Raw genomic sequence first — 13,680 nt, 5'->3', positions numbered from 1 at the left:
ATCTTAAGTGCTCATCCAAATATTTTTCAAATGTTGTAAGGTTTCCAGCCTCCAGTACCTTCCCAGGCAATGCCTTCCGGATTCCTACCATCTGCTGAGTAAAAACATATTTACACAAATTCCCTTTGAGATGCCTGCCCCTTACACTAAAACTATGCCCTCTCGTGACTGACCCTTAACCAAGGGTAGCAGCTGCTCTCTATTCACTCTATCCGCAACCCTCATAATCTTATACACCTTAATCCTGTCCCCTCTCAGTCTTCTCTACTCTAGAGAAAATATGCGAAGCCTATCTAGACTTTCCTTATAGCTCAATTTCTCCAACCTTGGTAATATCCTGCTGAACCTTCTCTGTATCCCCTCTAGTGCTATCACACTAGATAGGCTGTAGTGAGGTGACCAGACCTGAACACAGTACTCCAGCTGACCAACACTCATTCATTTATTTCCCAAATGAAAAGTCAAAATTAACATAAATGTGTGTCAAATTGAAACAATGATTGAAGAAATAGTCAAGTAAATCAACAGAATGTCATAATCAGGTTACAAATATTATTTTCTATTGAGTTTTGCAGGTTCTTAATGCAAGTCTCATATCATTAACCAGTTTTCTTTCACTTTATTTACTTCAATTATTTAAACCAGATTTAAATAAAAATATTCTGAATAGACTGTCACTCTCTACCTTAACAAGCTTTGCACATAAATAATTCAATTCAAGACACTGGTGATTTACTGGCAATGGTTAACAGATTAAAAAAAATTGCAGATGATTTAATGATGGGGAAAAAGCAACGTTCAGTTGTGTGTAAGAGCACTTCTGGGTATGAACTGTCACCCTCGGCCACTATTCACAGGAAAATACAAATCTCCAGACCAAGGATTTCCTGATTCATTTTCAGGATGTGAACATTGCTATCAGGGCGAACATTTATTACCAATCCTTTGTTGCCTACATGTAAGATAAATTGATCGGCTTACATGCCTATTTATGATGAACAATAGCAGTTCAGCCAATTTTTTTCTAAACGGTCAATACCATTGGCATGGCACAGGGTTCACAATAACAGACTAGGTGAAATATAAATCTCCTTCACTAAATGCAAAAAGGATGGTATACTAGATTTTGATTTTGAAGAACTGCCAAACAGTCATCATCAAATAGCAGGCCACACTGAGAAGTTTTAACCATAAAACATAATTGCTGGTCTATTTCTATAAATATTATTGCATCAGGTAGATTAATGCAATTTTACAGCAAGATTTATGCAGCATGATTAGAAATTACTCAACAACAGCTTTTTTTAAAAATAAGTTTTTAAAAAAGCTGTCGCTTGGCAGTGTGCAGCACATAAACATGCCAAATGAGAAACTGAAAACAGAACGTAAACAACTCATCAGCTGGTTCAACACCAACACCCCTGCAACAGCTTCACCTGGCAGCAAAGAACTTCCTTTTGAGATTCGAAAGATCCAATCAGGCAACAGGACTTTTGTTTTCACTACTCAATTGGATATGCAAATTCAAAAACTATTCCCACAAGCTGACTCCTGGGTTACACTGGTACAGTGACATTGAGTGACCAAACTCTGCAATCATCATTGATTTCCATCAGAGAATGTGTCGATGAAAACATAATGTAATAACATAAGGGAAGTCTGGCTAAGGCTTTCTTTACAGCCTTTATTTTACACGCTACATCACCTTAATCACTTGGAACATTGCACAGTTAAAAATAATTTTCAACTAATGAAACTTATTCAAGAGAATCCAGGAGCTAAAGTGGGAGACGTGATGTGGAGGGAGGTGGGGGAATCGTACACTGTACCAAATACTCAATTTTTGGACAACAGCCGGGCCGAACAGGGTGAGGAATGGGTTAGCAGAACAAATATCTAGTCTCTAAATCTCTTTGTTCGTCGCTGGCCAGTCGCCTCAGGAAGCCCTGAGATGAAGGGCTTCAGCTCCGAAGTGACCCAGGGATGAGGACGCGGCCAGAATTGCTGGTTCAAACTGCCACGAATTGATCAGCGTGTCCTGAGTCTCAAAGCATCACCGCAGGATTTTACACACAACATTTTTCTATATTTGTGTGTGTCTGACAGAGAGATTGGAGGGGGGGGGGGGGAGAAAGAGATTAAATTAGTCAATTTAAGTGTTAAAATATTCCAGAAAAGCTTCCCAACCCAAAAGAAAAAGGGAGCAGTTCAATTCTCGATCTCCCAATCCAGAAATAAAAAAATCATTTAATTATTTTTTCAGTTGCGAATGGAGAAAGGTGGTGGTGGTGGGGGGTGGAAGAAGAAGGCAAGTATTAAATTAGAAAGGCAGAATTGAAGCAGCAGCAGAGGTCCTGGGTATTTTTTTCCATCGTTACCTGCTGCCTGCGCCGCTTTGTGAAATCTACAACCCCCCCCAAAAAAAACACATTTATTCGGAGATCGGGATTTGCGGCCACCTTCCCCCCTCCATAAAAAAACAAATCAAACACCACAGCACGAAAAACAAACACACACCCCTACCCGCCAATCCACGCAGACAAGAATAAAAATCCCTGACACGCTACCTTTTGTTTTTAACCCCCCCCCGGGGCCGGAGCCACACAGGCATCCGATAAATAACGTCCACGGCCGCCACACAACTTCAGCGCTTTCAACTGTTTGCGGCTCTCAGCCGCCGCTCGGCTCTCCCCCCCCTCTCCCCTCACACGAAACAACTCGTCGTCGCTCGGCTACCTTCGCCACCTCTCGGCCCTTCGGCCCACCCCCATGCTTCGTCATCGCTCGGATACCTTCGTCACCGCTCGGCTCCCGAATCCCCCGCCCCTTCGTCGCTCGGATACTTTCGCCACCGCTCTGCTTCCCGATCCCCTGTGTCGTCATCGCTCGGATACCTTCGACTGGCCCGACCCCACCTTCCGTCGTTGCTCGGTTCCTTTCCGCTACCGCTCGGCAACCTTCGCCTCTTTCCGGAACATTCCCGTCACGGTCATGCCGCCTCGTTAAACGGGTCGAGTCAGCCTGTCGATCAAACAGTGGCCGTCCGGCCGACCCTCCCTGGAAGTGCCTTTGTAAACACTGCAGGAAGTCGGTACTTGTGTTACAGTGTTTGCTATCTTGGAGCAACAAAAGTCCTAGGTTCAAATTGCATCTGCTTCTGCAGTATGTGCCACAACACACAGGTTGGTTAAGAAATAACTTTAGTTTTGACTGTACCTCTGAGCCAGAGATGTGTCATAATGCCTCTGACCAGGTTGATTACAATCAACAAAACTGCAGGATATACATGATTATAGTCATCCTCCAGGCGTTATTATTATTTTGTCTCCTTCCTGTGACAACTTGGCCTATACAAATCACCTCTACCACACGCCCTCTCTATTTCTCCCCAGCCCCCCAATTACAGTGAGCAGCAATGTTGCAACATGTCACATATCAAAGACTTTCAAAAACACCTTAGCATTAGGGCTCCTTATATGCACTGATTGTAACAAGGTCAGCCTGGTGGACGATAGAGTGAGCTCCCTGACTTGGGCTGTGAATGTGGTCTAATAAGGGAGCCCTGGCTAACAGACAGAAAAGAGAGGAGTGTCTGACACTCTGAGAGCTGGCTCTGAGAGAGCTGGACCAGTGTCAAGGACTTGCCAAGTGTAAATAAAGCGTGATTTGGTGACAGGATACCAGCCTCTGTTGAATTATTTTATTGTGTAACGTAAAGTTTCTGAAGGGATTAACATCCATGTTACATTGGCTGATGTCACCATCCATTCAACTGATGTCACAGAGTATGTGTGAAAAAACTCTACCTTTCGGAGATGTGTATAAACCAGTATCAGCTCTTTTGGATCCTAGTAAATATGCCTCACCAAATAATGGATATTATGCAATAAACCTTTTGTTTTCCAAGAATAGTACATAGTGCAACTAATCATGTGATAGGTTGAAGACAAAGCAAAAACAAAGGAGGATTGGTGGTGGCAAAATATTTCAAACAAGCCTTATCTGGAACCACATATTCGGAGAGGCAGAAAATACCACAAGGTACCACAAGGTCTGCAAAAAAAGCAAAGGACCTGAGGAAGAATTAGATTTATGCTTAGATATAGATTCTAAATTCGTGGTTGCTTCTCAAGATGATCCCAATAATCAATTCAGCAATTGGTTGAGCAAAGGAAAATTTTTAAGTTAACAGTATCTAATGCTATAATGAAGTTTAGAGTTTGTACACGAGTCTGAGTCAATAGTACACAAGGCAAGGTTTCAATACCTACACAGTTTATGTTAACTCCTGTTGGAGGTGCATGTGCATGGACTTCGGTGAGCATAGCATCAGCCTTGATCATGGTGTTCCCATGATGGAATAGACATACAAAACTCACAGTCAGTTTATAAAATGAACAATGACCACTCAAACTCAGTATCAGAGTCTTGTGCAGTGGACTTCAGCTTTCAACTCATTCAGGAGACGAGAAAACACAAAGCGTTTTACTATGTGTCAGCTATGACTCACATAATGACACAGTTTGGTAACACTCTCACCTCTGGATTCAAGTCCTACGCCAGGTCATGAGCTAAAAATCAAAGCTGATACTTTATTGCTGCACTCCCATCTCCCTAGTGAGGTAGATATAAAATATCCCATTGTACTATTTTGAAGAACATTTAGCAAATCATCAATGATATCCTGTCTGCTATTTATCTCCCAATCATGGTTACAGTAAACAGGTATTCTGATCCTTCTTACACTGAAATTTTGAGAGTTTGGTGTATGTAATTGGCAGCCATGTATCCTATATGACAACAGTGACAGCATTTCAAAAGTACTTAATTGACTGTAAGGTAATTTGAGATGTCTAAGGGTACAGCAAAGAGCTAAATAAATGCAAATCTTTCTCTTTTGAATACAGCTGTTGATCACCACCTTCCAAATCTATGTAAGTGCACATGGAGAAAATACTGACAGATTTGAGCTCATTTATGAAGAACCTTCACCTCAACTGACTGAAAAACAAAGGAAGGATGGTCACTGGTTAACTGGGAACTGAGAGTCATGGAAATGTCCCAGGAAGCAATGATTGCTTTCAAGATAGGAAAACCCAATAATGCTTTTGAATGAATACTTTTGAATTAGAACTGTAATTTACCATTAGCTTCTCCAATGCACCTTTTTCAAAATCCAGGATAAAAAATACTAATGGAAAACCAAGGATAAGCTTAATTAGTCTTCCCAGTGAGCAGAACCTCTACAGTGTGGAAACAGGCCTTTTGGCCCAACAAGTCCACAACAACTCTCCAAAGAGCATCCCACCCAGAGTCGCCTCCTATCCTATCGTGTTTTTCCCATGGCTAATCCCTGGACACTATGGGCAATTTAGCATGGCCAACCCACCTAGCATGCATAGCTTTGGACTGTGGGAGAAAACTGGAGCATGGGCAGAATGTGCAAACTCCACACAGACAATGGCCCAAGGCTAGAATTGAACCTGGGTCACTAGTTAACCACTGAGGCAAATGCTGCCCCTTGGATAATTGGAGATTTCTCATTGGGAAATACTTTCATGTATTTGACACTGCCACTTAGCATTCCATGAATGATTATCTTCCTTAAATTCTTGGATTTTCTTTCTTTGTTAAATCTAGATCCTTTCTTCCATTGCTTATAGCAATTGAATTTTATGCTTTATGGACAATATCTTAATCATGCACAAATGACACATAGAAATTGCATTTTATGTTTTTTTTTCAGAGATAAAAATACACGAGGTAGGGCAGGTGAATATGGATTGCTAAAACAACATCTAAGAGATGATATGCACAGTAATATTTCAGAAAAGCAAAATTTTATTCTGTCTCCATGGCGATGTTGGTGAAGGTAATGCTGAGAATAAATCTAATCCATACTGTCCACAAGGTTCCAGATTTAATTCTCAATCTGCAGTGAGTTGGCTGCAAGAGCAGCAGTTAAGGGCACTTTTTGGGCTAATTTTTGTGCTTTCTTTTACATTTGACCTCAACACAATGGATTTACAGAGGTGAAGGTAACAAATGTCAGATGTTATTCAACAGCTCCTGCTGGGATAGAAAAAGGTTCAGAGTCAAATGTGGTAATTTCCATTACTGTCAAACCCTATACATGCAGAAAGTGTGTGACTGGTAGGGTGAGATACTGGGGGGATGCTGACAATTATGGAACCTTTCTGAATCTGTACAAGATTCTTTTTAGACCAGTACATTGAGGAACCAACAGGAAAATAAACTATTTTAGATTTGATTTTATACAATGAGAAGGGGTTAATTAATAATCATATTGTCTGAGGTCATTTAGGAAAAAGTGGCCATCACATGATAAAATTCATCGTGTTAGAAAATTGAGTACTCCAATCCAAGACCACTTACTAAATGCAACCAAATGAACCACTGAAGATATGGAAGGTGAGTAAGCTGCAATAGATTATATATATTCATTCAAAAATATAATAGTAGATGGAGAATAGTTATAGAGTCATAGAGATGTACAGCATGAAAACAGACCCTTTGGTCCAACCCGTCCATGCCGACCAGATATCCCAACCCAATCTAGTCCCACCTGCCAGCAGCCAGCCCATATCCCTCCAAACCCTTTCTATTCATATACCCATCCAAATGCCTCTTAAATGTTGTAATTGTAGTTATACGTTCCTTTTAGACAAAAGAACAGGGCATGAAGAATCATATAAAGTTCACAGAAATAGTAGCAAACTGGGAGAAATTTATAATTCAAAGGAGAACCAAGAAGTTGATTAAGAGCTAAAAACAAAGCATAAAAGTAGTACAAGGAACTTAAGAATAGGCATTAGGAGTTTATAAGAAAGGCAAAAACAAAAAATATTAGTGAATGAAAATGTTACTTTCTGAATTTGGGAGAACTAGAGTCATAGATTTATACATCATGGAAACAGATCGTTTGGTCCAACACGTTCATGCCAACCTGATATCCTAAACTAATCTAGTCCCATTTGCCAGCATATAACCTGTATCCCTCTGAACCCTTCCTATTCATATACCCATAGAATGCCTTTTAAATGTCTTTTAAATGTTGTAATTGTACCAACATTCACCACTTTTTGTGACAGCTCATTCCATATAAACACACCACCCTCTGCATGAAAAAATTACCCCTTAGGTCCTTTTTAAATTTTTCCCCTCTGATCCTCAATCTATGCTCTCTACCTCTGGACTCCCCCACCCCAGGAAAAAAATACCTTGTCTACTTACCCTATGCATGCCCTCATGATTTTATAAAACTCTATAAGGTCACCTCTCAGCCTCCAACACTGCAGGGAAAAAAGCCCCAGTCCATTCAGCCTTTCCCAATAGCTCAAACCCTCCAACCCTGGCAACATCTTGTAAATCTTTTCTGAACCCTTTCAAGTTTCACAACCTCCTTCCAAAAGGAGGCAGACAATAATTGCACACAATGTCCCAAAAGTAATCCAACCGATGTCATATACAGCTGCAACATGATCTCCCAACTCCTATACTTGATGATCTGACCAATAAAGGAAAACATACCAAATGCCTTCTCCACTATGCTATCTACCTGTGACTCCACTTTCAACGAACTATGAACCTGCATTCCAAGGTCTCTTTGTTCAGCTACACTCCCCAAGACCTTCCCATTAAGTCTATAAGTCTTACCCTGATTTGCCTTTCCAATTTGCAGCACCTCGCATTTATCTAAATTAAACTCCATCTGCCACTCCTTGGCTCATTGGCCCGTCTAATCAAGTTGAGATAACTTTTTTTGCCATCCACTACACCTCCAATTTTGGTGTCATCTGCAACTTACTAATTATACCTCCTATGTTCACATCCAAGTCATTTATATAAATGAGAAAAAGCAGCGGACCCAGCAAATCCTTGTGGCACATCATTGGTTACATGCCTCCAGTCTGAAAAGTAACCCTCCACCACCATCCTCTGTCTTCTACATTCGAGTCAGTTATGTATCCAAATGGCTAGTTCTCCCTGTATTCTATGTGATCTAACCCTGCTAATCAATCTGATTGTAAAGAACACAAAAATACTAGAGTACAGTACTTAAATAACTATTTAAATAATCAGATTTGTCTTCACAGATGAAGACACAAATAATTTTTCAGAAATGATCAGGAAGCGAGGTTCTATGAGGAAGAAGGAATTGACAGAAATTAGTATTAGTACAAATATTGTTCTGGGGAAATTAATGGAACTGAAAACTGATAAATCACCAAGACCTGATAATCTACACTTGAATGAGGTGGCCATGGAAATAGTGGACACACTAGCAAGTATCCTCCAAAATTTTATAGTTTGTGGAACAGATTGGAGGAAGGCAAATGTAACCTTCCTAATTACAAAATAAGGGAGGGAGAAAACTGGGAATTGCAGACCAGTTAGCTTACTATCATTAGTTGGGAAATTTCTGGAGTCTATGAGAAAAGATGGGATAACAGGACACTTAGAAATTACTGATGGGATTATGCAATATCAGCACAAATATTTGAAAGGGAATTCATGCTTGACAACCTACTGGAGTTTTTTTTAGGGCGTGACTAATACAATTGATGAAGGAGAACCAGTAGATGTGATGTATTTGGATTTTCAGAAAACCTCTTGATAAAGTCCCATGTAAGAGATAATTGTGCAAAACCAACATGGATTGAGAATTAGTTAGCAGATAGAAAACAGAGAGTTGAAATAAATGAGTCATTTGCAGAGTGGAAGCTGGTGACAAATGGGTAGAGATAATTGGTTGGTCTCCAGCTATTCTCAATACACATCAACAGTTTTCATGAGGAAATAAATTGTAATATTTTCAAATTGCTGACAACACAAAACTAGATGGGATTGTGAGTGTTAAGAATGAAAAGAGGCTTCAGGATGATTTAGGGGATGAAGGTGAGGACTGTAGATGCTGGAGATTAGAGTTGAGAGTGCAGTGCTGGAAAAGCACAGCAGGTCAGGCAGCATCCGAAGAGCAGGAGAGTCAACATTTTGGGCAAAAGCCCTTCAGCAAGAATCTGATGAAGGGCTTTTGCCCAAAACGTTGACTCTCCTGTTCCTCAACTGGTTTGTAAACCAGTTTGAGGTTTACAAACTTGTAACAGTCATTTTCAGAGTAGATTGGAAGAAATGTTTCTCTTAATAGAGGGATCAATAACAATGGATATAAGGTAAAAGATATAAGGGCTTTAGGAGAATTTAAAGAAGATTTTGTTTCACCTAGAGCATGAACTCTGTCTGAAAGGGTACTAGAGGCAGGAACTATCGCTGCATTTAACAAGTATTTAAATGATCATTTGAAGTATCATAGCATATAAGACAATGATCCAAGCATTGGAAAATTAGATTACTGTTTTTCAGTGCATGATGTTTAGTATGGACACAAGGGTCCAAAAGACCTCATTTTGTGTTGTAAAATTCTATGACTCTTTTGATATATCTGTATTCCCAGCTTGGTAAGGCATTCCTCATGGATACTTTTATAATTATGTCAATACAGCTATACTATTGTCGGGTAATGCCAATTAGATAATAGGTCTCTGACTTACTGACAAAAATATAATAAAAATAATGTTTTGGAACCATGGAACATGATGGCAATAAGCAGGAATTGAGAGAGCAGTAGGAAATAATTTATACAATCTGCAGACCATGGAATAACATCGTGCTACTGAGCTTGTGATTGAAACATTTCATACTGCTAAAATGCAGCTTTAGCTTTATAATGTTTAAAAATACAAAAAAATCTTTGATGTCCAGGCTGGTAAACTAAATGATTCAAGCAGTGAGGTCCACTACCTCCTGTGAGAAAAGCTAGTGGCTCGAGGGCACAATGAAATGCGGGTAAGTAAAAAGAATTCTGCTCTGTCAATCTATTCAAGCCAACCAAGAGGAACTGAACCTTTCCATCATTAATCCTTTACTGCAGGCAACAAATGAGATATCTGCAAAACAGAAGGTGCAATCAAGTCATTATGTGTTAGCATTGTTTGAAGTACTTTACATGGAGGTGGCGGAAATGACGGAGGATGATATGATGTGTCCGTCACCTCCAAACAGACCCCACCACCGGGGATATATTCCCCTCCCCACCCCTATCAGCGTTCCGGAGAGACCACTCCCTCTGCGACTTCCTCGTCAGGTCCACACCCCCCACCAACCCAACCTCCACTCCCAGCACCTTTCCCTGCAACCACAAGAAGTGCAAAACTTGCGACCACACCTCCCCCCTCACCTCCCTCCAAGGTCCCAATGGATCCTTCCATATCCGTCGCAAATTCACCTGCACCTCCACACACATTATTTACTGTATCCATTGCATCCGATGTGGTCTCCTTTACATTGGGGAGACAGGCCGCCTACTTGCAGAACATTTCAGGGAACACCTCTGGGACACCCGCAACAACCAACCCAACCGTCCCGTGGCTGAACACTTTAACAACCCCTTCCACTCCACCAAGGACATGCAGGTCCTTGGCTTCCTCCATCGCCAGACCCTGACCACACGCGCCTGGAGGAAGAGCACCTCATCTTCCGCCTAGGAACCCTCCAACCACACGGGATGCAGCCTCATTCCTGAAGAAGGGCTTATGCCCGAAACGTCGATTCTCCTGCTCCTCGGATGCTGCCTGGCCTGCTGTGTTTTTCCAGCATCACATATTTCAACTCTGGTCTCCAGCATCTGCAGTCCTCACTTTCTCCTGGCACTTGAAATTTGCCAACACTGCTGTGGCTCTGGTGTCACATGTAGACCAGGCCAAGTTAAGTTAAGATGGCAGATTTCCATTCCAAAAGAACATGAATGAACCAGATGAGTTCTTACAACAATCAGTGATAGATTCATGATCACCAATACTGAGATCAGCTTTCAATTACAAATTTTATTAATTGAATTTAAATTTAACCAGCTGCTATGGTGGATTTTGAATCTGTGTCCCAAGAACATTAGGCTGGGCTTCTGCATTACAAGCTAGTGACATTACCATTATACTATTGTCTCCCCAGAATCACCTGTCACTTATGGCTACAAACTTATGGGAGACCCAAGAATGTGCACATTGATTGTGATACATGAATAAACCTCATGTATTAACTTGATGTATAAACTTCATAAGCTGCAAAGTGATGCATTTTGGGAGGTCAAATAAGGGAAGAATATGAATGGTAGATTCTAGGCAGTATTGAAGAACAAAAGGACCTTGGTGTACAAGTCCATTTATCCTTGAAGGTGTCAGAAAAGGATAGACAGGGTGATGAAGAAGCAGTACAGGATGTTTGCCTTCATTAGCCAGGTCGTCAAAATAGGAATTGTCTTGTGACACTTTATAAAACATTGATTAGGCCACAGATGGAATACTGCGTGCAGTTCAGGTCGCCATATTGTCAGAAAGGTATGATTGCACTGAATTAGATGTAAAGCAGATTCATGACAATGTTGTCTGGGACGAAAAGTTTCAGTTATGAGGAGAGATTAGATAGGCTGCATTTGTTTTCCTTGAAGCAGAGGAGGCTGAGGAAGATCTGATTGAGGTATGCCAAAATATGAGAGGCATAGGTAGAGTAAATGTTTCCCCATGGAAGACATGTTTAAGACCAGAGAGCATAAATTTAAGCTGAGAAATAAATGGCTTGGAGATGGTGTGAAGGAAATCTTTTTTCACCCAGAGGATGATGGACATATGGAATATGCTGCCTGAGAGGGTGGTGGAGGCAAGTACTCTTGTAACATTTAAGAAACATCTAGATTAGTAGTTAAAATACCAAGGTCTAGTAGGCTGTGGTCCAAGTTCAGATAAATGGGATTTGTGTAGTTTGGTATCTGACGGTTGACATAGACATGGTGAATTGAAGAGCCTGTTACTATGCTGTATGATTCCATGTCTCGATGACTTTATTTTTTTTTACAGAATGTCTGATATTCCTATTTCTTTTTTGTTGTTTTTCTTTTTTCTTTTTTTTCCTTTTAAATTTAACCCCCACACTACCACCTAGGTGCGGTAGTGCTTATTTTTTCCCCAGCACCCATGGTGTGTGTGTGTGCAGGTGTGAGGCACAGTGAAAGACACAAAGTGCACGAATCTTTATTCAAATTCCACCACCAGGAAGATAGGAAAACACCCAGGTGGCCAGTGACAAACACTGCCCTTCACATCAAAGGGCAGTGCTGTGTGATTCTCGATGACTTTATGCTGCTTCTAATGTAAATTATATTTTAGTGATTGGAACCAGGTGGGCCTTGTTGATTAAGAGATCCTTAATTGAATTTGTTAACTTGAGTCAATCAGGAAGCCCAGGCTGACCAATATAAACAGGTGACTTCACTTTGTGTCTCACACCTGCACACACACACCATGGGTGCTGGGGAAAAAAATAAGCACTACCGCACTTAGGTGGTAGTGTGGGAAAAAAAGGAAAAAAAAGAAAATAAACAGGTGACTTGATCATGCAGCATTAATGTAATCTAATCTAAAAAATGCCCTCTGAGAAGGGCACTGCTCGTCACTGGCCACTCAGGTGTTTCCTGTCTTCCTGGTGGTGGGAATTGAATAAAGATTTGTACACATGTTGTCTTTCACTGTGGCTCACACCTGCAAACTCACAATTTGGGTGCTGGGGAAAAATAAGCACTACTGCAGTAGCGGTAGTGTGGGGTTTTTAAAAAAAACGGATATTAGATCTCCTCAGTTCACATGACTGACTCTGAGCTAGCTGGCCACAGGCAGTGTAATGTGCACAAGCAAATAAAGGGGGACTTGGTGATGGGATGCTGGCCTCTGTGCAGTTATTTCACTTTCCAAGGGAAACTTCCCCTTACCTAGAAGGTCAGTGGGATTCCTGTTCAATTCAGACAATGATCAATCTGAAGAAGCGAGAGGCATTCTCAACATATATAAATGGCATAATTGGGCTTTGCCAATGACCAAAAGGAGTAATGAAAGGGAAAAGTACAATAAACTTCCGAAACATAAATTGCTAGAACTGATTAAGAACAAAAGTAAAAAATATATATAAACGGGTAACTTAATCACGCAGCATTGCCCTCTGAGAAGGGCACTGCTTGTCACTGGCCACTCGGATATTTCCTTTCTTCCCGGTGTGGAATATAAATAAAGATTTATGCACTTGTTTTTCACTGTGTCCAACACCTGTACACACAGGATGTGGGTGCTGGGGAAATAATAGCCTCTACCGTTGTCAGGCGGTAGTGTGGGGGAATATAAAAAAAATTTAAAAGGAAAGAAAAAAATAAATAAACAGGTGACTTGGAATCTCCTCAGTTCAGGCGACTGACATGGGCCTAGCTGGTCACAGCCAGTGTACTGTGCACAAGTAAATAAAGGGTGATTTGGTGTCAGGATACCGGCCTCTGTACATTGATTTCAGTGGCAATAAGAGAAAACAGTCTGTGTCTGAAGAGCATTCACTTCTAACAGTCGTCTTGGAGTCAGGGTAAGCATTTCTGGCATCATGTCTTTATTTGGGAAACTTGACTCATTCGATCCTAACGTTGAAGACTGTACCCAGTATGTGGAAAGAACACAATATTTTTTCCAGGCAAATGACATTGGGGCAGATGAAAAGCAATGAGTAATCCTTCTGATTGCTTGCGGATGCACAGTGTTTTCAGTTATATGGGGCTTAACTTTCCCAGTGGTA

General features: G+C 40.9%; 2 protein-coding genes across 4 annotated transcripts in view; one reads left to right on the top strand and one right to left on the bottom strand.

The window, feature by feature from the left end:
* LOC122551719 (speckle-type POZ protein-like A) overlaps positions 1 to 2,702 on the bottom strand; it is a 213,542-nt gene extending 210,840 nt beyond the window's left edge. For all 3 annotated transcript variants that reach the window (XM_043694074.1, XM_043694076.1, XM_043694078.1), the window contains exon 1: positions 2,568 to 2,702. The gene's annotated coding sequence lies outside the window, so the exon portion shown is untranslated. The remainder of the gene's footprint in view (positions 1 to 2,567) is intronic.
* Positions 1,358 to 5,353, top strand: LOC122551936. Its single transcript, XM_043694508.1, has 3 exons — positions 1,358 to 1,564; positions 2,649 to 3,182; positions 4,908 to 5,353. Exons 1-3 carry the CDS (start codon positions 1,358 to 1,360, stop codon positions 5,043 to 5,045), a joined length of 879 nt encoding a protein of 292 aa, XP_043550443.1. The 3' UTR covers positions 5,046 to 5,353.
* Positions 5,354 to 13,680: the final 8,327 nt, after the last annotated feature.

Source organism: Chiloscyllium plagiosum, chromosome 7, assembly GCF_004010195.1.
Source record: "Chiloscyllium plagiosum isolate BGI_BamShark_2017 chromosome 7, ASM401019v2, whole genome shotgun sequence".
NCBI lineage: Eukaryota > Metazoa > Chordata > Chondrichthyes > Orectolobiformes > Hemiscylliidae > Chiloscyllium > Chiloscyllium plagiosum.
This window is presented reverse-complemented; position numbering and strand designations above follow the sequence as displayed.

Excerpts from the sequence above, each read along its gene's own strand:
- LOC122551936 (XM_043694508.1), top strand. The coding sequence starts at position 1,358 with ATGCCAAATGAGAAACTGAAAACAGAACGTAAACAACTCATCAGCTGG. Across the intron at positions 1,565-2,648 it reads CTGACTCCTGGGTTACACTG|CGCTTTCAACTGTTTGCGGC; the intron begins GTACAGTGACAT and ends ACACAACTTCAG. Across the intron at positions 3,183-4,907 it reads GTATGTGCCACAACACACAG|CTGTTGATCACCACCTTCCA; the intron begins GTTGGTTAAGAA and ends TTTTGAATACAG.